Source organism: Drosophila bipectinata, chromosome 3L (genome assembly GCF_030179905.1).
Source record: "Drosophila bipectinata strain 14024-0381.07 chromosome 3L, DbipHiC1v2, whole genome shotgun sequence".
NCBI classification, from domain to species: Eukaryota; Metazoa; Arthropoda; class Insecta; order Diptera; family Drosophilidae; genus Drosophila; species Drosophila bipectinata.
The window spans coordinates 7,568,453-7,591,785 of NC_091738.1; the positions used below are offsets into that span (position 1 = coordinate 7,568,453).

The 23,333-nt window shown below is 42.7% G+C and overlaps 8 protein-coding genes across 17 annotated transcripts in view; 5 read left to right on the forward strand and 3 right to left on the reverse strand.

Annotated features, from left to right (window-relative positions):
* fry (Protein furry) overlaps positions 1-519 on the reverse strand; it is a 61,877-nt gene extending 61,358 nt beyond the window's left edge. For 5 of the 6 annotated variants that reach the window (XM_070280388.1, XM_070280387.1, XM_070280386.1 and 2 more), the window contains exon 1: positions 117-519. In XM_070280388.1, the coding sequence (XP_070136489.1) occupies positions 117-159 (43 nt within the window). In that variant the 5' untranslated portion in view covers positions 160-519. The remainder of the gene's footprint in view (positions 1-116) is intronic. The other variant, XM_070280389.1, reaches the window with a different exon arrangement.
* The window catches only part of RpS17 (ribosomal protein S17), a 29,519-nt gene that overhangs the window by 4,867 nt on the left and 1,319 nt on the right, over positions 1-23,333 (forward strand). The window lies entirely within an intron of this gene.
* LOC108133877 (UPF0046 protein C25E10.12) lies at positions 625-2,187 on the forward strand. 2 transcript variants are annotated; one of them, XM_070280393.1, is made up of 3 exons: positions 625-841; positions 928-1,016; positions 1,089-2,187. In XM_070280393.1, the coding sequence occupies exons 2-3, from the start codon at positions 936-938 to the stop codon at positions 1,908-1,910; spliced, it is 903 nt and encodes a 300-aa protein (XP_070136494.1). In that variant the 5' UTR covers positions 625-841; positions 928-935; the 3' UTR covers positions 1,911-2,187. The 2 variants fall into 2 exon arrangements, with proteins under 2 accessions (XP_070136494.1, XP_017109457.1); XM_017253968.3 differs by lacking the exon at positions 625-841 and having other exon boundaries at positions 868-1,016.
* On the forward strand, positions 2,343-4,251 carry alphaTub67C (alpha-Tubulin at 67C). Its single transcript, XM_017253967.3, has 2 exons — positions 2,343-2,513; positions 2,763-4,251. The coding sequence occupies exons 1-2, from the start codon at positions 2,511-2,513 to the stop codon at positions 4,146-4,148; spliced, it is 1,389 nt and encodes a 462-aa protein (XP_017109456.1). The 5' UTR covers positions 2,343-2,510; the 3' UTR covers positions 4,149-4,251.
* Prps (phosphoribosyl pyrophosphate synthetase) lies at positions 4,322-16,826 on the reverse strand. Of its 4 annotated transcripts, none has more exons than XM_070280392.1 (9): positions 16,685-16,826; positions 14,820-15,045; positions 10,271-10,454; positions 9,506-9,574; positions 7,408-7,506; positions 5,712-5,836; positions 5,452-5,650; positions 5,254-5,388; positions 4,322-5,192 (listed from the first exon to the last, which is right to left on the reverse strand). In XM_070280392.1, exons 2-9 carry the CDS (start codon positions 15,035-15,037, stop codon positions 5,100-5,102), a joined length of 1,122 nt encoding a protein of 373 aa, XP_070136493.1. In that variant the 5' UTR covers positions 15,038-15,045; positions 16,685-16,826; the 3' UTR covers positions 4,322-5,099. The 4 variants fall into 4 exon arrangements, with proteins under 4 accessions (XP_070136493.1, XP_017109508.1, XP_070136492.1 ...); XM_017254019.3 differs by lacking the exon at positions 16,685-16,826 and adding an exon at positions 15,747-15,798; XM_070280391.1 differs by lacking the exons at positions 9,506-9,574; positions 16,685-16,826.
* On the forward strand, positions 5,897-7,209 carry LOC108133915 (uncharacterized). The gene is made up of 2 exons (XM_017254023.3): positions 5,897-6,800; positions 6,854-7,209. The coding sequence occupies exons 1-2, from the start codon at positions 6,048-6,050 to the stop codon at positions 6,881-6,883; spliced, it is 783 nt and encodes a 260-aa protein (XP_017109512.2). The 5' UTR covers positions 5,897-6,047; the 3' UTR covers positions 6,884-7,209.
* Ubc4 (ubiquitin conjugating enzyme 4) lies at positions 18,051-19,999 on the forward strand. The gene is made up of 3 exons (XM_017254051.3): positions 18,051-18,581; positions 18,841-18,993; positions 19,052-19,999. Exons 1-3 carry the CDS (start codon positions 18,519-18,521, stop codon positions 19,433-19,435), a joined length of 600 nt encoding a protein of 199 aa, XP_017109540.1. The 5' UTR covers positions 18,051-18,518; the 3' UTR covers positions 19,436-19,999.
* LOC108133935 (SANT and BTB domain regulator of class switch recombination) lies at positions 20,004-23,119 on the reverse strand. Its single transcript, XM_017254049.3, has 5 exons — positions 22,116-23,119; positions 21,120-22,059; positions 20,830-21,067; positions 20,550-20,775; positions 20,004-20,491 (listed from the first exon to the last, which is right to left on the reverse strand). The coding sequence occupies exons 1-5, from the start codon at positions 23,102-23,104 to the stop codon at positions 20,140-20,142; spliced, it is 2,745 nt and encodes a 914-aa protein (XP_017109538.2). The 5' UTR covers positions 23,105-23,119; the 3' UTR covers positions 20,004-20,139.

Below are 23,333 nucleotides of genomic sequence, written 5' to 3' on the forward strand. Positions count from 1 at the left end.
AAAAAACACAAAAATAAAACCGAGAGACTGCAGCTCTCGAAACAAACGAAAATAGCACAGATTTGCAGCTCAACGGGCGGACAAAAAATGGCCCGAAAGGTGCTCACCAAACTCACCTTCTGATGCAAACAAATCGTCCTGAAACTCCAATGGATCCATATTCTATAGCTTTTCGCTATAGACGGCCTATAGCCAAGACGGACACAAACGCTCGATTATATTTTGGAAATTACTATTGGATTTTTCGCAAACAAGACGCGTCAATAAAAAATGCAGCTGCGGCCATTTTTTTCGTTCACAGATCGTCAAGAGTGGCCATCCAATATTAAACACTGCCAAAACACTCTCCGTCACTTCTACACAAGCTCCAAACAACAAATTTTCAGTTTAGGCCACGATTTTATCCAATATTTCAAAAACTTTTATGCAAAATGTTAAACATGAAAATTTTACAATCGCGTAGTGGAAAGAAGAAGAGAAAACAGACGATCAGCTGATTTTTGTTTTGCTTGCAATGTTAGAGATAACACACAGTTGCCGATTAATCTTTGCTAAAGGTGGAACTATTTTAGTGATGGCACTTTGTCTGCTGAGACACACCGGACAGCTGTTTGGCGGCGACAGTGACGTCACGCTTGTCAATCAATTTTTTTTTATTTTGGAAGTGAACACGTTTATCGGCAAATACTTGACTAAACATAAATAAATGCGTGATAATCAGGGCTCGACCATGTCGTTGGTGATTGCAATGGGTGGTTAGTGGCCAAATAAAATGATAAAATCAGACAACCGTTAAGAGAAAGGCAGTAAGAAGTTGCCACGACCGATTTTATTTGAAACAGTGAGTAATTCCTATTAGTTATTTGAGCATTTAAGTTTTAAAAAGTCACTGTTTGGCAAACTTATCAATACAAATATACTTATCAGGTTAAACAATGGAACTACCCGTGCATCCGCTTAGTCAGGATCCCACTGCTGCTTGGCGGGACATCAGCAAAACGCAGCGAGTGATCAAGGTGACATAATAAAACATACATAAACATAAATGAATCATATCGAATTCCTGCAAACATTTATCATTTATCCAGGTAACCATGAAACCACCAACCACTACAGTGGCGCCGAACAAAGCTCGTGTTGTCTGCATGTCCGACACCCACTCCCTCACACCATACATCAAGTTTGACATCCCGGACGGCGATATTTTCATCCATGCCGGGGACTTTACCAAGTGCGGGCAATTGGAGGAGGTGGAGGAGTTCAACACCTGGATAGGAGCTCTGCCACATCGGCACAAGATCGTGATTGCCGGCAATCATGAGCTTAGCTTTGATCGAACCTTTACCCATCCTTTCCAGAAGAGTCAGGGAAAGGCAACGAGCAGCAAGCACACCGGCATGTCCATTCTGGACGATTTGCCCACTCTGGGCAATGCCAAGGAGAACCTGGAGAGTGCTGTGCAAACCCAAAATGTTCGCCAGGTTTTGACCAACTGCACCTATTTGGAGGACGAACTTTTAGAGATTTGGGGCATTCGCATCTATGGATCGCCCTGGCAGCCAGAGTTCTGTCGTTGGGCCTTCAATGTGCCACGTGGGGCTGCCTGCTTGGAGAAATGGAACCAGGTTCCCGAAGGCGTTGATATCCTGGTAACCCACACGCCACCCGTTGGTCACGGAGACCTCTGTTGTTCTGGAGTGCGCGCTGGGTGCGTAGAGCTGCTCAGCACCGTGCAACAACGAGTGCGACCCAAGTACCACGTTTTCGGACACGTCCACGAGGGCTACGGCATCACCAGCGATGGCAGGATCATCTTCGTGAACGCCTCCACGTGCGACATCAATTACCTACCCAATAATGCGCCGATTGTGTTTGATGTGACGCTCCCGCCCGGATTTAGCAAGGACTAGTCTCAGTCTGGGACTATGGAGGATGATATTTATGAATGCATTTGTTGCAGGTTCAATGAATTTAATTTAATCCCACTGCAAACCCCTATGATTAAGCCTAATTTAAGTTAAAAGCCATGGTGAGATCTCTAGAGCTTTAAAAGAAATTTTTGTATGATTTTTAAATAGCACGAATAGGTGTCTCTTTTCTAAGGTAATCATGTCTCAAATTAGGAACCCAAATCACTCGCCTTGAAAAAACAAATATATTTATTAAATGATTAAAAAAGTAACAAAATATTGTTTTTAAATATCTAGAGATTTTAAAATCCCCACTACAATGTAGATGCCATTTTTAAAGTTCCCCCGATAAGCCGCCAAGGGGAGCCAGCGATCGCTGCTGGACTGCAACCCTTTTTCCCCAGTTTGACGTTTCTCTTTGGCTCCCCATAACGGTGCTTTTCCAGTGACTCTCCAACCTACGAACCTGAGGCTGCACTTTTCGCGTAGCGTGGCGGGATTAATAGAATAAAATCGGAAAAAGGCTATAATCCCTGATTCCGTGTGTGTAGAATATTTTAAATTGTATAATTTTTAGATCTGCAAGAAGAAGCACACAAAATGGTGAGATTAAAGAATATCTTAAGAAAATATTTGGAAAAAAGTTTAAGAATAAAGATGGATGGAAAAAAAGGTTACGCACTAGTTAAGGAGGTTTAAATAATAGTCATTTAAAAAATGTATAAATATTTTAAATAAAATTAGAGCTTTGAAAGCTTACAAAAAATCGAAAATCTTTCAAGAATGGATGTCCAAAGAACTAGGGGCTTAAAATGGCGACTCTACCATATTCTTAATTTTTTCGTTTTCCAGCGCGAAGTCATCTCCATCCAAATCGGCCAGTGCGGCATCCAGATCGGCAACGCCTGCTGGGAGTTGTACCTCCTGGAGCACGGCATCAACCTGGACGGCAGCCTGAAGAGCAAGGAGGAGCTGATGGCCAGTGGGAGCAGTGCCAGCGACGGTCACGGGACATCGGCCAACGATGCTCGGACCTTCTTTACGGAAACGGGAAATGGAAAACAGGTCCCCCGCTCGATTTTCGTGGATCTGGAACCGTCCGTCATCGACGATGTGCGGAATGGTCCCATGAAGGATCTTTACCATCCGGAGCAACTGATTTCCGGCAAGGAAGATGCGGCCAACAACTATGCCCGAGGTCGGTACTCCATCGGAAAGGAGGTAATTGATAAGGTGACGTCGCGTCTGCAGAAGATCGCCGAGCAGTGCGACAGCCTGCAGGGATTCCTCATTTTCCACTCTTTGGGAGGTGGAACTGGGTCGGGATTTACGTCGCTGCTGGTGGAGCGTCTCTCCACCGACTACAGTAAGAAATGCAAGCTGGACTTTGCGGTTTATCCCTCGCCGAAGGTCTCCACGGCGGTGGTGGAGCCCTTCAATGCCCTACTCACCACCCACTCCACCATCGATCACTCGGACTGTGTGTTCATGGTGGACAACGAGGCCATATACGACATATGCAACAATAGCCTGAACGTGGACAGACCCGCCTACCGCAACCTCAACCGACTCATTGCCCAGATAGTGAGCTCGACGACTGCCTCGCTGCGCTTTAGCGGCTCCATGAACGTGGATCTCAATGAGTTCCAGACGAATCTGGTACCATTCCCGAGGATCCACTTCCCGCTGGTGGCCTACGCCCCTCTGATGTCCGCCGAGAGGGCCGCCCACGAGCAGCATGCCATCACCACGCTTACAAACGCCTGTTTCGAATCCTCCAACATGATGGTCAAGTGCGATCCGAGGAACGGTAAATTCATGGCCTGTTGTATGCTCTATCGTGGCGATGTGGTGCCCAAGGACGTCAACGCAGCTGTCTCGGCCATCAAGTCGAAGCGGCACATCCAGTTCGTGGACTGGTGTCCCACGGGCTTCAAGATCGGCATCAACTACGAGAAACCGGCCTTTGTGCCGGACGGTGACTTGGCCAAAACGTCGAGGGCCTGCTGCATGCTGTCCAACACCACGGCCATCTCGGTGGCCTTCGCGAACCTGTCCTACAAATTCGATCTGATGTTCAAGAAGCGGGCCTTCGTCCACTGGTACGTCGGCGAGGGCATGGAGGAGGGCGAGTTCACCGAGGCGCGTGAGAATATTGCGGTTCTGGAGCGGGACTTTGAGGAGGTGGGAATGGACAACGTCGACGGAGCTGACGACGATGAACTCGACGAGTTCTGAGACCATTTCCACAGACCTCAGGCCCCCAAATATCCCCAACTATGTACTCTCAATCCTATCCTAACATTAAAGATGTAAATAAAGAGTGTGTTGAAAAGTGAAATGGACTTTTTTTTTTAGAAATTCTAGAAGAAAGTAAGAATATTTTTTTAAAATAAAAACACGTGTCATGATTAGTTTTCTGTAATATTTTTTTGTATATTTTTTCTTTGTTGTTTTTTTTTTTATGTTTATGATTTTTAACGCCTATTTGCTACTTTCTTTTCAATTGTATTTTTTTGTTTTACTTAATTTAACTAGATTTTGTTTTGAACTTGCAAGTATTTTGCTTTTTTTTTTCTTTTCTCTTCATGAACTTACAATTAAGAATCATCAAAAAGTTGTTTTGCACAGTGTAAAATTACAATATATTTTTGTTGTGAGTGATTGTGAGGGTGTGTGTGCTTGGGTTTAGGGGGTGTGGTGTGTAGGGTTAAAGGTGTATCATCTACTGTGTTAATCTATAAATCTAAATTTCTCTCTAAGAGCAGGCCAATTTATACACCAATCAACTGGGAATTATCGTTTCTAAACAAAAATCGTATTTAAAATCAAAACGAAAGGGGAGAAATCATTAGTTGGAACAAAGCCTTTAACTATTAGTTCACTTAGCTTGTGGTGTTTAGTGTTATCTTTAGACTCCTATATAGTATAATTACATAATGACGATTTCCCCCATTAACTGAGTTTGCATTTGCTTTAATTACAATAGTTAATCCATAAAAAATACATAACGATGATGATGGCAAAATATGTGTTTTAAATTGTTGCTGTTGCTACTGTTGCTGTTGCTGATGTTGCTGCTGTTGCTGCTGTGGTTCTTGTTGCATTGCAATTGCTGTAAAGGTTGCTAATGGTGTTGTTGCTGTTATTGTTGTTGATTTAATTAAACTTTCTCAGGACTAGCCTGGCTTAGTATGGAACATTTGAGAAGAGATACGAGACACTCTCGCCGTTGTGTGTCCGTCTAACGGCCTCGGCGAACATCATCGAGACATCAATGCACTGCAAGAATATGATATTTTATTAAACTTCAAGATTTATAAACAATCTAGTGGCTACCCACCTGGATCTTGGGGCAATCCCGCATATGTCCATCCTGGGGTATGGTATTGGTAACAACCACAGCCTCGAAACAGGCATTATTGATCCGCGAAATCGCCGGACCCGAGAAAATGCCATGCGTCAGAATGGCATAAACCTAAATAATAAAAAAAAATTTATTTAAAATATATATTTAACGTAAAACTTAAAGTAAACCCACCTTGGTGGCTCCAGCCTCCACCAGACGATCGGCAGCATGGACAATGGTGCCGCAGGTATCGGCCATATCATCTACAAGGATGGCAATCTTGTCCTTGACATCACCCACCAGCACCATGGAGGCCACCTCGTTGGCCTTCTTGCGCTCCTTGTGTATCAGGGCGAACTCCACATTCAGACGATCCGCAATCGACGTGACACTGAAGGTTTAAATTAAATTATTAAAGGATTACTTATAAGATCTTTTTTAAGATCACTTACCGCTTGGCACCGCCAGCATCGGGCGACACTATAATCGAGTTCTTCCACTCGGGAATGTTCTCCTTGATCCATTTGAGTACCGCCGGCTCGGCATAGAGATTATCAACTGGTATATCAAAGAAGCCCTGGGAAATGGAATTTCATCATTATTTTTTGGATCAAGTAGGTGATGCCAAACTGTCATAGTAGTTTCGGGCATTGAGAATCCAAACCTCAAACCGTTTAGACCCGATGAACATTAAATAAGAAAAATCTATCAGAACAAATTGACAAAAGAGTGAATGAAAATAAAAAGGTTTTAAATCCTAAACTATCGCCACAATTTTTTGAAAGAGAATGTCCCAACAAACGCACATTCGTGAGCTGAGCTCGGAGGAGAAACTTTGCTTGGACCAGTGGCTGAGGGAGCAGGGCATCACCCTGGACCTACGTACGCGTCGCTACTTCTCCGATGTCCTGCCGGTCGCCAAAATTGTGAAGAAGTCGCACGGCCGTCTGGTGGATCTGCACCATTACATGTCCAAGAGCAGTCTGACGCTGAAGCTCCAGAACTGGGAGATCTTTAACAGCAAGGTGCTGAAGAAGTTGGGCTTGAATATGTCGCGATCCACCTTGGAGCAGGTGGCCAGCGCCACCCCTGGAGCCATCGAGGTTCTCTTCTATGAGCTGATGTCGGTGACGAAGTCAACTAGTCCTCGTCCCAGTGCCGTGATGAATGCACCGCGCACTCGATACTTGCGGAATCCGCCCATGAAACTAAACAAGGAGATCGACCATGAGATCAAATCCCCAAAGATTAAGAACCGGGATCGCCCCCTCAACCGATCCGAGACCCAGGTGATCGAACGCACTAGCGATTTACCCCCGGAAGTGGTCACCATGAACGTCAACCTCCTTGTGGACGGAAAGATACAGAGTGTGCCCCGGAAACTGGTGTTCTACGAGAAATACACTGCAGCCCTGCGTGAGTCTGGGGAGAAGGACAACTACATCAATTCGATCAACCAGAAGGCACAGTATCTGGAGAGCATAATCACGGTCAAGGAGGAACGCATCGCCGAACTGATGGAGCAGCTGGGAAAACTCTCGGTGAGCATTCTATCTATGCGACCAATGCTCAACGATAATGACGATGATAATAGGATCAATACAAGTACCCCTACCCATATTAAAAGCCCGTCCGAGCCCAAGTACACTTCCTAGTCAGGACCAGGATGGGAGCCTGACCCGAAAAACGAATCCGATGAAGCCCCCCCAAGTTAGCCCAACATACAATTGCCCGAATTCCATTATGGGACTCAATTGTGAGTTCCCGTTCGATTCCCCTTGTGACCATTACCACCAAAAGATGACTGACCCAGCAGACTCGGCCATCGGACGACCTCATGTTATTGGATATCTCTATATATATTTTGTATTTTATTTTGAATTCTTAAAAACCACAATTTCTTGGCTTCACCATTATCGAATAAACAAAACGAAATTGTTACGTCGTTAAGTCACATTTTCTTTATCTCGAATTGAAATTGCTGATAAATCAAAAGTTAAGGATTTTAATTAGATTCATTATGCACATATGTATATAGATATGACAGTAAACTTTACAAAGTGAAACATTAGGAAGGAATTCAAACCACAAAGTTGACTAAACTACTTAAATATTCCCCATTAAACCCCATAGAAGTTATTGACTTACCTGAATCTGTGAGGCGTGCAGATCCATGGTTATGATGTGATCGGCTCCTGCCACGGACAGCATGTTGGCGACCAATTTGGCCGAGATGGGGGCACGACTCTGTGCATTGGCCAGCGTAGGAAGAGAGGCAATAGAAAAGGTTACCATTAGCGCAACTAGTAATTACCTTTTTCAAGTTTATAATTATAGATTGGTAAGATCTTACGGCTAGGCATTATGAGGAGTAAACCATGGAAATTAAAATAGAACATGGACACAGACATATATAGAGTATGTATACACAGAAATCAACAGAGAGTGGTTTAAACGTTCCAATCGATCGCATTTATGAGAAAGATACATAATCCAAAAAGACAGAAAAAGAGTTTCAATTGCGAAAAGAACAAAGGACGAATGTGATTTGGTGCAGTACCCCAGAATAATGAATTCTGATTCAGATTCAGTCGAGTATGATGTAGCCCCATGTGATGAGAGTGCAACGCCAGTTAGAGATATAAATTAACAGATAGATCGGTTAATATGCAAACCAGTGCAAAGAAAATCAAACAATTTCCGAATTTAGTTCCTTCTGTTTTTCTTATTTGGTTTGGATGTTTGTTTTACTTTTTTTGAATTTGGGGGATTTTGAACTGAGAACTGAGAACTGAGAACAAGGCATGCAAAAGATCGGTCGGATATATAGTAGGTGTGTGTGTAGGTAGGATCGGGTAAACATTTGTGCTTCTATTAGAGGGAGAACTGAAAAACCATCGTATGAACTCATAGAAAACATTAACGAACGCAACAAAGCAAAAGGCTTAAGACAAAAATAATCTGAAGCAAAAATTGTTCTTTTTAAATCCCGCAGCAGCATCTGAATTAATGCATGGGATATAGGAACTAACCGACTTCGACTACTCACAGTATATTGTTTGGCTGAAAACTCCTAAGTGCAACAGAGTTCGAATTTTCGAAAGGTTTGTTTTATGGTTATATATAGAAGTATATATATATTGGTTTGATGCGACAGAGAGACAAAGAGTATAAAAAGAAAAGAAGAAAACACAAAATGTTCAGAATAATTCAGATTTGTTTAAAATTAAAAATAATTGGAATAAGGGTGCAAAGGTTGGGTAAAACAAAAAAATCAATTTTAAGGTAAAATAAAATAGAATGTTAGTCAAGTGTCGGAAGACTGAAATCAAATCATATCACAAAGTTCGGTGGCATTTAGTAATTGGTATGTGATTTCCTGCCAATGTCAAGAAACTCGTTTGCAGTTCAATGTGCTTGTTTTTTTTACAGATTGTTGTTCTATCAGTTACAGAATTGAAAAATATTTGTGCATTTTGCGCTTAACCCCCAGGGTTCAGCCAGCAGCTCTGCCCCCCATTGCCGGATCAACTGACGTCAGAGTGGATTATCTATAAACCGATTCAGAAATGGAAAACTTAATCAAGTGAATTGGAAAATATATTTTTGAGCCCGATTGGGGGCTGTTGTCGGGGCCCGATAAGAGTACGAGTACAAGTGCAGGATCACAACAATTAACAAACAAACAAACAGTCAGCAGTCAACATCACAAACAAAAATATTTATAATTTATTATTCTTCATCATTAAATATTTGAATTGGTTTTAATCTTTTGGGTATTTTTCCGATTGCAATGAAGCATCGCCAAAAACAAAACAATAACGAAAAAATGTGGAAAACTTTTGTTAATTCGTCACCAATTACAGGGAAGGATTTTTTTTTAACAATAATTTAGTATTACTTTGCATTAGTTTTAAGGTAAAAAGGATAAGGGAGAGGGAGAAAGGTGTAAGGACATGCATAGGCAACAATAAGCGAATTTTCTCTAGAGGGGAACTTGTTAAGCCAGGACGAGAGACCCAATTTCCTTTCGGTGCGTTATGAGTAGTTCTGAGTTCTGAGGATGAGATTTCCGGTTTTTTGATATTCCCATCGTGGTTGATTGAAAGAAAATTAATAAGAAATTTCCCATTAGATATTATACTAGATAGAACATAAAGTGTGAATCGGGTGAGAGTTTAGTGGTTTCGAGGATATCATTTAGTTTAGATATGGTAGATAAGAAAAAAAGGTTGAAGGTAAATACCCTAAATTTCCAATCGTAGTTTTTCTTGGCTAGTTTCTTGCTTTCCACATTATCCTCACTGCCCGGCAACTTCGCGCAGATACACAGAGCGAGAGAGATCGAAATAGAAACAGAGAAAGAGAAAGAAATACACCAAGGCACACACACAGACGCACACGGGCGCAGGTAGGGGGAGATAGCAACAGCAGGGCGAGAAAGAGAAAGATCGAGCATGGCAAGGGATTAAAAAATAAATTAAATACTTAATCAAAAATGACAGGAGTATTAAAATTAAGAAAAATATTTCACTTTATACACAGAATTATTGAAATTTTCCACATTTTCCAATTACGTGCTTGAGCTTGGCTTAATTTTATAAATATATATTTTTTTTTACAATAGTTTTTTTTTTAGCTTAGCTTCGTTGCAAATTGAAAATTAAATACAACATCGTGTAACAAAATGCATTAGGAATACAGACACACACTGAGGAAAAAGAGAAGTATAGTAGTATAAAGGATATATATAGTAGATCGTTTGATTAAACAGTAATTAACAAATCGAGCTAAACATTGGGGGGGAAATAAGAACACATTCTAGGGAAAAGTTTACGCTTTTCTTTGGCACTTTTTTCTTTCCCAAAATATCAGTAGTATAGTATTTGTGTGTGGGCGTCTGATCTAGAATTAATTGTTTTCTTTGCACGTGTGCCCAGACCGGGCATAGATACATTTTGTAAGGATATACCGCTCTAGTGTCCGGCGGATCGTGTTGAGGCAAACCTACCTTGTCTTTTTTGTCTTGGCGGGCATATGGAAAGCAAGGAATCACAGCTGTAACACGAGAGGCTGATGCGATTTTGCACGCATTGATCATGATCAGCAGCTCCATCAAGTTATCGTTGATCTCGCCGGAGCCGGACTGCACGATGTACACATCCTCGCCGCGCACCGATTCCCCAATTTCCACACTGCAAAGACAGATTTCAAGAACGGGTAAGCGTCATAGAGCTACATATATGGGAGCTACGTGTACGTAAAAATGAATATAATATCCAAGTATCATATATCGAATTATCATATTAAGTGTCGAGTGGAAGATTCCATTGTTTGGCTTGAGAAGCTCGCATGTCTTGTCAAAACACGTATCCTTTTTCAAAGACATAGCCCCTCCCACATAGTATTGTTAATCTACGCCAGCCCAGCATTGTTGACCTTTGACGACGCCCCAAGAAACTGCAAGCCGCAGCAATCTAATCGAAGCCTATTTATTCTCTCGCACACACAGGGCGTATGCGCAATATTTGCACTGACATCCGACGCCGGCGTCAACGTAGCTGCTACGTTTATTATTTTGTTTACATTTGGTTTTGTTTTGGTTTGGGTTATGGGTATAGGTTTTAAGATACAGAATTTAGACTCCAATCGATGGGAAGGGGGAGAAACATACGGAAGGAAGCTCGAAACCCAAAAGAGGAAGTATGCCAACTAATCAAATATACACTTTAAGGCAGTACAATAATTCTTTTAAGTTTTCTATAAAAATATAACCATAAAAACAATAAAAAAAAACTCTCTAATGGAACCTATTTCCACTCTATATCGCATTCTCAAGGTGTTTTTTGGGCTTTCGTTTGTCCATTGAAGGTTAATTGAATTATGTACATGCCACCACAACCATTGGCGTCCAGCAACCCACAACTATCGATTGAACGACCTGTGTCGTGTAGGAATTAATTTGTCCAATATTTCGGGTTTATCTTTGTCATATAAAAATTCAGGGAACCTGGTGTCTGACGCCTGCCTGACTCCAATCGCGTGTCATGCTTTTTTAGTAGAAATTGGTAGGTTATTCTGTTAAAGCTTATCAACAAAAACAAATATATTCAGCAATTCTACGAAGAATCCATTGGTCAGGAGATTTAATGGCTAAATGCAGCGATTTCATCAGCCATGTCCGGATGCATTACGAACAGATTGCCGGGGCTGCAGAAACACTTTCACCGTTCACCGCCATGACATTGTTAGCATGCCGGGAAAAGTCGGAAAAATCTAAGGAGAGTGGGGATACAGAGGATGACTTGCGACAGTTGGCTTTCCGCCAAAAGCCGGCGTAACACCAACCGCACGCCAGAAACTGCACTGAGAGTAAATATTATAACAAATATATAGAGATTTTAAACTTTAAAGCAAAATAAATAAAATAAATTTACAATTTTTTAATATACCTACTTTTTAATAATTTTTCTATGCTTCTATTAACTATTTTTTTCTCTCTGTACTAACCTAGCAACAACTTTTAAACTAGCAGCTGTTTCTTTGGCCGACCGTCAAAAATAATTTTGCTAAAATTCAATTCGTTTTCTATTGTTTTTTACGTATTTTTATCTCGTTCCCTGGTCTAAGTTCTGTCTGCTCATGTGATAATGTAAACTGAAAAAAAATAAATAAGAACGAAATGGAATGAAAAATAAATACAGGAAAAATTCTCTAACTTGAATCACCATTTGGCACCTCAACAAATCGTGGTTTAACACATTTGGTCTTTTGTTTGTTTACATTTTTTAAAGCTGTTTGATCTTATGGCAGTCGACTATGGTATAGTACCTCTTAACATCAAATACGATAGTTAATCTTAAAGTTAATTGTGAATTTTTTGAATTCTTCTTATAAAGTTGGGACTGTTAATTATAAAACTGTTGCCAAACGTATCTGTGCCTCTATTTGGCAAGCTTATCTCAAGTCTGGCGGAATCTAAATCGCTTTCGCTTGGTTTCTGCTGATTTCAGGCCTCTTATCACTCCGGGCCCCTTTCAAAAGCTCGCTGATGCCCAACGACCTCACAAGACAAACACGCAAAATCCTTATCGATCAAACTTTAGAGCAGAAACTGCTTGGTAATTGACATGTGCAGCGGGTGGTTTTATTAGCGGGGGTGGTCGGTCTAGTTTAGAATTGCGTGTGGCATAACCTTCGAATTGGAGCCCCCCATTTGGGGTTATTGAAATATTGTTTTGCATTGCCATTGAAACTAGACTTGGCCTTTGGAAAAGGTCGTTTGTGGGTGGTCTTGAGGTGCAGCCATAAAAATGGGAGAAGTACTTGGGCCTTTGGACCTTGCTATTAATTATCTTTCAAAGAAAAATATACCATATAGCACAAATAACTCACGTTTGACCTAATTTTTAAATAAATTTTTCTCTCTTTAGTTTCTTATCTTTAACTATGTCTCATACTGACTCAGAATATGGATCAGCTTTTATTTCCATTATTTTCTGTGTGATGTCATCTCAGCGCCCTTCAATTTACTTTAATCTTGAGTATAGTTTGATCTCTAGCCCAGACAACCCAACAACTATATAGTACATACATGCGACATAAATCATTATCATCATCGCCTTCGGTGCTATCAACAATAGCAATCATGACAAAGTAAGGAAATAAAGGCAATGATTGACCCGTTACAACAACTGGAAACTGGAGTAAAGTGAGCCCCACTTAACTGTCAACATGGGGACTGCGGGAGAATACTAGAAAGACCCAGACCCGACAAGTGAAACTATCATAAAATAACAACAAAAGCGAATAAAACGGGTTTTCCCGACTATACGATACCCGGTACTCACTATACTCTTGTTTTGTTGCCCTCTTTTAGGCTGAGTTTTTTTTTATCATTTTATTAAAATACCTATTATTTTTTTAGTAATTGTTTAATAAACCCTAATTTAGTCAACCATATAGTACCTATGATATGGTACCAAAATAACAACAATAACAACCGAGTAGCAGAGCAACAACCACTATGCACACGTGGGGGTCTGACAATCAGTGAGAGTAGTGAGTGAGAACGAGAGTGGTATCCAAAGAGAACACCAATACACAACGTCGCCCCCACATGTTTTGGGGCCGCTGTCGACGTCGCGACGTCTGCCGATGGAGCTCTTTCGTAGCAGAAGAGAGGCACTCTCCCACTCTCAGTCAGCAAACGAAAAACGTGACAGAGTCGTGTTATGGTTCTCTACTCACAGTTAAATAATACCCTGTAAAGGGGGGCAACGGGGGAGGACCATTAACAAGAGCTTAACAAGTTTATTCTTTAATTTTTTTTTTTCTGTTTTTTTTTATTTTTTATTTAATAATAAAAAACCTATTTAAAGGAATCTTATTTCTGTAACATTTCCCCTCGACCTTTTAATTTGGGATCAATGCTAGGGTATTTGACATACCGACACCCCCCAAAAAATCAGCTCCTGGCTCTTGTTCTTCTTACGACGGTGTAGCGTTAGTGTGCGTGAGTGCGGACATAACAAAAACACGCACACCGACAACCGCGTATCATGCCAAAAAGCTTAGCGCGTATTATAACCTCTATTTTCGTTTTGTGTCGCCTCATTTCTTTTACCTTTTGCCCCACTAATTGTTTGCTAATGTTCCAGCTTTTCTATAATTTTATTTAAAAAAAATACATAGTCTTCTAGCTGAAGAGAATGGCTGGGGGCCCAAGAATGGCTGTGTGTGTGTGTGTTGATAAGGAGAATTTTGGATGGGGAAAGACTCGGCTCGGCGCACTGAGCGCCTACTTTATTTATTATTTGTTGTTGTTGTTGCATCAGCAGCTGACTGGCGGAGCTTGCGCGTGTGTGAGTGCGCCCAAGAAAGAGATGGGGGGTATTGCCAAGAAAGAGAGGGAGCGTACAGCGTGCAAGCCGCAAGTCTAGACACTCGCTTACACACACACACACACATGCCCCTAGCCAGCTGCTAATTCAATTAAAAATATTTTAATGAAAATAGTCTCTTTTCAATTCCCTTAGATCTTTGCACTTTTTTTTATTTAAATTCGCCAAAAATTGCACGCGACATTGGAAATGTTGCTGCGTGGTTGTGCCAGTGTGTGTGTGTGTGTCTCTGTGTGTTTGGGGGCCTCTCGCACACACACACACACTCAAACAAACACACACCTAATATACACACACACAACCACACGGCAAACAGCGCAACGACAAAGACGGTGTACAGTCCACTTGTTAAATCAATAAAAATAAAAAGAAATCAAGCAAAAGGTAGCCACAAAATTCAGGAAAAATCTATCAATTACACGCGTCTAATTTGAATTTTTCAAAAAATTTTCCATTGCCTTGAGCAACCTTCAGCGAATGTCAAGGATCCTCCTCAGCACATGTCTCGTCACAATCTTTGGGGGTCACATTTAATAAACGCACTTGAGATTTCAGGATAGCGAAAGGACAACGCGGGTATCACAATTCGATTTTCACTTGTTGGTCGCGCTGTGTGTTGAGGGGGGAGGATGGGTATCCCCATCGAATATTACTTACCAGGTTTCCAGGTTGCTGAATTTCTTGGTCACCACCTTGCCGAGATCGATGCCCAGGCGATCGACGATCCGCTGGGCCAGATCGGGATGCGAGGTGCCCGAAAACACTTTGATGTTCGGCATTCTGGAGTGGATTAAATTTAGACAACCAGCCTGTTTCTCCAAATTGTCTCGGATCAAACTTCTAGCGCGAATCGGATTAGCAGAGCGAACTGGCATCACACAATCTGCGAGTAGAAGTTTTTATTATAAATTTTTTTCGCAACGCCAGCAGACAGCGGGCAGCGCTGCCGCCGTCTTATCGGTGTGTCAAGGTGTGTGTGTAACCCTCTGTCCGTGTGCGTCGGTGTGCGGCAGCGTGAGAGTAACAGCGCCGCTAAGAGCTCCAACGGCGCATGTACATAGGCTCCCCAACGCTCCGCTCTCTGGCTCTCCCTCGTTTTGTACTCAAAATAAAAGCCACCCCATTCCTGACCATGTGATTTTTACGAACTTTCTCTATGGAACTAAAAAACTATCGCCACTAATATTTTTTTAAAATTTATTTATTGAGTATTTTTTTTTTTAAATTTAACTAAATATTAGGCAAATTAAATTAATTAATATTTTGTTTCATGTCCTTTTTTTTTAAATTTAAATATATTTTAAACTATTTATTAAATATTGGGATGAAAATAATGTTAATATAAAGATATCTATATATTTCTATATAAATTTATATAAATTTTTTTTGAATATCAAAAGAAATGTCAGAATAAGGACATTTTCGAGCATAAAAAAAAAATGCGGCATGCCAACAGGCGCGCGCCAAAAAAAAAGCTTCGCGCAGAAAACAGCTGTTCGATTTGGCCATGAAAACGACACCCACACACGCACACAAATATGAGGATATAATTGGATTTCTAGGATGTGGGATTAAATTACGCACCATTCTGTTCTGTTTCAGCGCATTTCTTATCGGGCATTCTTAGATGGATCTATAATGTTATCAATTATCTTTTTACTTTGAGATCGTGGAGCCCGTTTGATGGCGAAAATAGAAAATTCACAACAAGTCGCACTCACAGCTGTTTTGGCTCAGCTAGTTAACTGCACCGCTTTGGCGAATAAATACACAGATTAGCACCAGAGCGCCGCATCTGCCAGCGAGCGAGCGATTCAAACTGAGCAAGGTACAACATGGCGTATGCGTCCATCACACATATACACTGCAGGCCACCACACACACACATGCACATGCTAGGATGATGCGCAGTGGCCTGCCGCGAGAGCTTTTTCTCATTTTATACAATATTTTCTTAATATTTATGATTTGAAAAATTTTAAATGATCAAAAGATCCAAACAAATGCGCAATTCATATTATAAATACAAGTAATAAATCAAATTAAATTTTCAGTGTAGCATTTATTGGCTTTTAATTGGAATAATTGGCATGAAAACAATCATATTGCCATTCAGAAACGATCATTTTATTTGACACTATTTGCCTCTCAGTCTTAGTAATGGGGGCCCACGGGGGCTCGTCTTGTTTTTTGTTTTTTTGCCTAATTTTTAGTTGTCCAACTGTACTCGGTATGCTTAACAAAAACACGGGAAATGCCAATGCGAATTGTTAAATTATTTTCGCGTGTCTAAATATAAGTGAACTGAAAGCAAATGCTGACGTACTCTCCACCTAACATTATATCCCTAATGCCTTAAAACAGACGCAACTAAAACAATATATAGTAAAATATCGGTGGAGCGAGGGGAGGGTGACGCCAAAACCACGTGCCGAAAGCATTGCACGTTTTTTAAGATAAACATTGCACTCACAAACCCACACACTTTCGTCACCGGAACAAATGAACATCATCTCACTTACATGAAACATGTGCAGCAGCAAATATGTCGCAATTATTTGATTAAATAAAAACTATATATTTTTATAGAAACTGTTTCGTTTGTGGCTTAAATTCTGAGTGCAGTTCACTCCACTTCTTTGAAAATTCAAAAGCTGAATGAATCAAACAACTCAAGATTTCAACGAGGGAAGTTTCTTCGAAGTTGTGTGAGAGTAATCAGATAATGCAGAGAGACCCCGGAGAACCGGCATGTGTCAGCATTTGTTGGTTGTGTGGGTCTGTTGGCAGAGAGAGACAGAGAAACAGAAAAAGGGGAGCACCGCCTCGAGACCCCAACGAACATAAAGAACGAGAACGAGGACTACGATCCCCCCTACGATTTCTACGATTTCTTCAGTTTGGGTCAAAAATTGTTGTCTGGGTTAGTTGTTGCTGCGTTGGCTCCAAACTTCCAAGCCACACGCTTTTGCCGACACGTTTCTTCAAAAGTTGTTTGCAAAACGCGAAACGTGAATTCGATCACCAAAAGTCTATTGTGAGTTGAAGGTTAGACGGGCGGAACATACCCTAAAAGTAGGTCGGTAGATAAGCCTACTATTTATGCAGATTTTATAAAAATTTAATAATTTTTTTGTATAGTTTTACCTCTAGAGGGTAAAAAATAGTTTAATAATCTTTATTTTATTAAGAATGAAAATTTAAGATAAATATAAGCTTTATTATCATCGAGTATACCCTTTTTCCCCAGTAATCCATACACTCTCAGCAGTGGAAGTGCGTATATGGCATAATTAATGCTTTTCTATTATTTTTGGACTGTTGCCAAGGGAGGCCTACGCCTTAGAGGAATAACTTCTTATTTTTTTTTCTTTTTTGTATATAAGAAGGCAAAAACAAGTTTCGAATTTCCGACCGCTGACAAGGCAGACAAGAATAGTGTAATGAAACCATCTTACTGAGGTTGAAAATGCTTTGATTATTATTTATGTTCAAGATCAGAGACGCAATGGAAAATAACCTTAGCTCCCCTATTTATAATACGTAAAGCTGTGGCTGATTGGTGCAAAGGTATTTGGGTTCTATACTCGGTGGAAGTTTTTTGCTCCGAATTCAAAACAAGTTCAATTGAAAAATAATGATTGAGTGGGTCGCTAGGCCGCAACTAAAGATTTTGTAATTGATAAGGACGAAGAAAAATATGCAAATTATTATTCTTAACGTCACAACAGAACTAAGATTAAGATTAATAAATACAATAAGTACATTTACATGATTTTGCTTTAAAATATCAAAGGCTTACAATGGTTGATAAAATAGTACAAATCTGAGCTCTTCATAAATAGATTTATAAATACAAATCAAGCTAGCTTTTAAGAAGTGTCACTATTCCTTGAAATATTATATAAAACGCAAAAATATTAAAAGTCAGACGACAAATTTAAAGCTTGCGAATTTTGCGCGCCAATTTCTAGAACCCCTATCGATACGCCAATCGATAGGTCTTGTCGGCGAGCTTTCAGAATTTTTCGCATGCGGCCCTGTGGGCACACTCGGCTGGGGAAACAAATAGCAAAGCAAAATAGACATGAGCACTGTAAAAAAGTCATTTTGAACAAATCCGAAAAACTGAGGCGCCCCATTTGATATTTCTGTGCTGGACGAGCTCGTGTAAAGCACTATCCCAATCCGAACGAGTGGACCCAGATAGGTGGCCACCAGCCAGGCGGAATTTACGCAACAAGGAGAGGGCAGCAACAAAAACAAAAACACTGAACCGAACCACTACGAAGCGGAGAACGTAGAACAGCGACCACAAAACACAGATCACGGAACTCTACATAACATATATCCATCATGGCGAATATGGCAGTATCGCGTATCAAGCGGGAGTTCAAGGAGGTGATGCGCAGCGAGGAGGTGAGTGGGTGGATTTGGATTCGCAGGGTCACAGGTCCAAAAGTAGAATAATCCAAGGACTTTTGTGCTTACCCGAACTGTTGGCATCGCCAGCTGGTCCGCCACTATTTGTGGGGAGTGGGGTAGAGCTGGTGGACGGGTCCTCGGACTTTGGTTCCATTTTTTGGCGCGCTTCTCTTTGGTATTTTACGGTGTTTTTGATGGGAAAGGGCGATTTAAACTATCACCGACTATAATTTATCAAGTTTTATTTTGACAGATCGTGCAGTGTTCCATCAAAATCGAACTGGTGAACGACAGTTGGACAGAGTTGCGGGGCGAGATTGCCGGACCGCCGGACACACCCTACGAGGGCGGCAAATTCGTCCTGGAGATCAAAGTACCCGAAACATATCCCTTCAATCCGCCCAAGGTTAGTATTACATTTTCTATTATTAAGTTAAAACCTTAATTAGTTTGCTACTTCTTAGGTCCGCTTCATCACTCGCATTTGGCATCCCAACATTTCATCGGTGACAGGCGCCATCTGCCTGGACATACTGAAGGACAACTGGGCCGCTGCAATGACCCTTCGCACGGTGCTCTTATCGCTGCAGGCACTGTTGGCAGCCGCCGAGCCAGATGATCCCCAGGATGCTGTGGTGGCCTATCAGTTCAAGGACAAGTACGATCTTTTCCTGCAGACGGCCAAGCACTGGACGAACGCCTACGCCGGCGGGCCGCACACTTTTCCCGATTGTGATTCAAAGATCCAACGCCTCAAAGACATGGGCATTGACGAGCACGATGCTCGGGCCGTGCTTTCCAAGGAGAACTGGAATCTGGAGAAGGCCACCGAGTGCCTATTCAGTTAGCTTGACTAGACACTCGATCCATCCAGCAACATCAGCAACTTCAAGCGAACCCTTTACATAGGCAACCAAGCTAAATTCTAGTTCGTCAGGCGGCGCAGAGCCATGCAATCTTTACAATCATGTCCCCTCCTTCCATTTAAAATGCCCTTTGAATGCTAAATGCTAATTTAGAGTCCTTGAAACTCACAAACAAATTGTAAATTTTTCCTGTTTTTGTACCCGAAATTGTATTGCCCTAAATTTGTAAATTTATTACTTAGTTTCACCTATTTTGATATGCATCCACATTGTAAAGCTTGAAGTTTCGCCAGAAGGTTGATCCGGAGGCAGCGTGCGCGTCCCCTGAGGCCCAGGGTACCATGGCATCCACACATTTCATATGTGCAGTCGCATTTACTTGCAAGATCCCGTCTTAAACCATACTTTTGCAACCCTAATTTATGCCACAAAATATGTCTTAAAAAATTCAATGTGAAAAATGGAAGTGTATAACAAATCGAAGTCTTTGTAAATTGCGTTAAGTTAATAAATAAATAAACAAATATTAAGAAATGTGTAACTGGACTAATTAGACATAATATAATCATTTAATTTTTCTAATTGTGATTTACGCTAAACATTTCACTACAAAGTGTCTGACTAAACATTTGGTCTACAATTTTTGCTAAGCAATTCAAACAAACTACGTCCGCCGCAAAGGGGGTCTACTTGTGCTTCTGCTTCGACATGACGGACATGGAGGATCCGCCGGATGCTATATTTGCTCCCAGACAGGTGTTGCTACCTTGGGTCATGGCAGTGCCGCCCGAAACCGAACCCAGCATATTGTGGTGGCTGTGCCGAGTTTTCATCATCTCCTTCCATTCGGACTCGAGGCGCACATAAGTTCCGCCCAATGGTTGGGCATTCTGCACCAGGCACTGATCCGTGCCCGTCTTCTTGGTCACATAGGTGGCCACCTGCTTCATGATCTTCTCTTCGAAGTCGCGCTGGTGATCCTGGTTGCTGCGGGCTGACAACTCTCCTGACCAGAAACGACCAGATACGTCGGTGGGACTGAAAATCCACCGAATAGGGGGGATTACTTTGTTGGATAAGAAATGTAGAATCTTACCGCTTGCGGGACTTCTTCCCACGCGCTTTTCTCGGCGGCGGCCGGTGATCTGATTCGCAACCATCGCTGCTGGAACTAAAGTCCTCGTCATCGTCATGGACATTGCGAGCTCGAGGCCGCAGGCATCTGGCATCATCCTCGCTGGTGGAGGTCGTTTCCGAGTCGGTGCTGGTGTCCATTTGATAGCGCGAGCCTCGCATCCTGCGGCTCACCCGGTGGTTGGTGACTGCATGGGGTTTAGAAACACAATTAATAGATCATGCTGTCCATTATATATTACCTCTTTTCAGAACGCTGTCCATGCAGAGCTGGGGCAAGAGGCCTTGGCGGCATCTTTGGGGTGTAAGGGATATTCCTTGCCAGCTGGGGCAGATCTCTCCAGCGGCTGCCATTTCCTGGATTCTCAATGGAGGCGGTTCGCAGAGGGCGTAGTTCTCGCCGACCAGCTGGGCTATGGCCAGGATGGCTCGTTCTCTATCGGTCTCCACCAGGACACTGTGCTCTCGAAACTGGCATCCCTAAAAAAAGGACATTAGTTTCTAAAGAAAATACTTCCAAGATCCTACACACATTCGGTCCCGGTAGCGTCTCATAGCGAAAGGCCTGCTGGCCACAACAAGCATATCGTCCAGCCGGTCCAGCATTACCAACTGGACCCAGGAAATTAGGAGCTTCCGGATGGAAGCGGCACCAGTGCATCTGGTATACCGGAAAGTGTGCCTCGCAAGTGCAACAATAGAGATAATGGCAGTGACCCCACAGTTTCCAGTAGACCTTTCGCCAGGATTTGAGCTCCTTGAAGAGCTGGACGATGTATGCGCTCAAATCCCAATTGGAGTCCCGGACATGGTGGCTCATCAGTTGGCCCCATCGATTTAGGCGAATGTTGCTGGGCAAGCAGTTGACGTAGGACTTCATGGTGTTGGTGACGCAGTTGAAGCAGCGGGAGCACCGGAACAACCCGGACATGCTGTAGAAGTGGCCGCGCAACGCCTCCGGATCCGGTTCGCAAAGAGATTGTATCAGTTTTGTCCACAGGCGCGGAGTAACTCTCTCCTTTTTGTCCCTGACCATCTCCAGCTCCAGATTCGTAAACATAGCGGCTAGCCGGGTGACGAGAGCGTCGTTTAGGCACGACAGGTTGGTGGAGGTTCGCACCACCTCGCTCAGGTGGGCGTGACAAAAGGCCAAGCACTCCAGAAGCAGCGGCTCCATTTGCAGGAAACTGGCTGAGACCAGGATGGGCACCACATTGTTGCCGTCCAGCTGGGGGCCGGGGCTCTGGCCGGGTCCCGGAAGATCCTGACTCTGGGCACTGTGCTTGATCCACTTCATTAGCCAGTCGAAGATGAGAATGTCGCAGTGCACGGATATGTCCATCTCCTCCAGTCGCTGGCCAGCAGTGACATCCGCAAAGTAACCCATTTTGGAAACGAGCAAATGCTGCGGGCAGGTGAAGTCCCTCGAGGTGTTCTTCACCTCATCGCAGACGTGGATTACCACTTCGGGTCTTTAAATATTGGGAGAAATAATTATGAATCCCAAAAACATTAAAAAAGTACCTACTCCTTCTTCTCCTGCCTGGAATTCTTGTCCTTCACCAAGAGCAACGATTTACGCCTGCCTGTAGGGGGAGCTCCAGGCTTTGGAATTGGTTCTTTCAGCATAGCCCTCACCATGCTGTTGGTGATCTGATTGGGGTGGATGGGATCGGGGCCGCTACCATGGTTCTGCTGCAAGCATGGGGATGATGAAGAAGTCGCTGGAAGAACCGTGTGAGAGTGTCCTAATTCCATCATCGATTTGACTGCTCCAGAGGGAAGGTTTGCCGCTGCCCCGGGCATGGGAGAGGAAGCCGGAGTTTGGTTCGGCGAAGGTGCTGGCAACGAGAAGAGCTCCTTGGGTCCCTGCAGTTGCTTGGGTTTGTTGCCACGGCCGCCATTCACTGCCAGCTGCGTAGGAAACGGAACCGGGCATATGAAGGCCAATACCGAGTCCAAGACACCTTCATTGATCACCGCATCCAGTTTTTCCGCCAATTTCGGATGCAATCCGCGATAAGACGTCTCCGTTCGGGAGGAGCGACTGCCATGATTGTGACCCGTTCGGGGAAGTCCTCCTGCTCTAGCCTCCAGCAGTAAACTTGACCGACTGTCATCCGTAGTTCGGCTACTGGAGCGCCGGGAGGACGATCGCCGCAGCCCGAGCAGCTCGTTCACTAATGGGTTGTCCGCCAAATGGTCGAAATCAAAGTCCTCTCGTTTGGAATTTCGTTTTCCTGATGTGGAAGTGGACGAGCCGGAGCCCTCCATCGGAGGCACTGGCTCCCTATTGTGTGGTTTCCCCATGTCAGCCTTAGCTATCATATCATTCACATGACAGCTAAGCTTTAAAAACTCCAGAAAGTCGTTCAAACTGATTTGAAAGTCGGCGCCATTTCCGCTGCTCCCCGAGTCGAAGGAACGTTGCGAGCTGGTTGGAGCCTGCGGAGGAGCGGTTGGTGGCTCCTCTGGCTGGCCAGCGCCAGCTCCATCGTTGGAGCCCGCTTTTTGCATCCTATTCCAGGCACAAATCGATGGAAATTTGCCATTATTGATTGATTGGTCCGTTGCTCGTAACAACGTAACGGAAAAAATAAAAAGCTTAAAAAAACAGCGACGTTTTTCAACACTTATCGAATGTGGTCCATTGAAACCCGATTTTAACAAAAGTGGAGAAGGAATCTTTTTAAGATGCATAAATTAATAATATTCAAAGTATCTCAAACCCTAAAATATGTTTTTA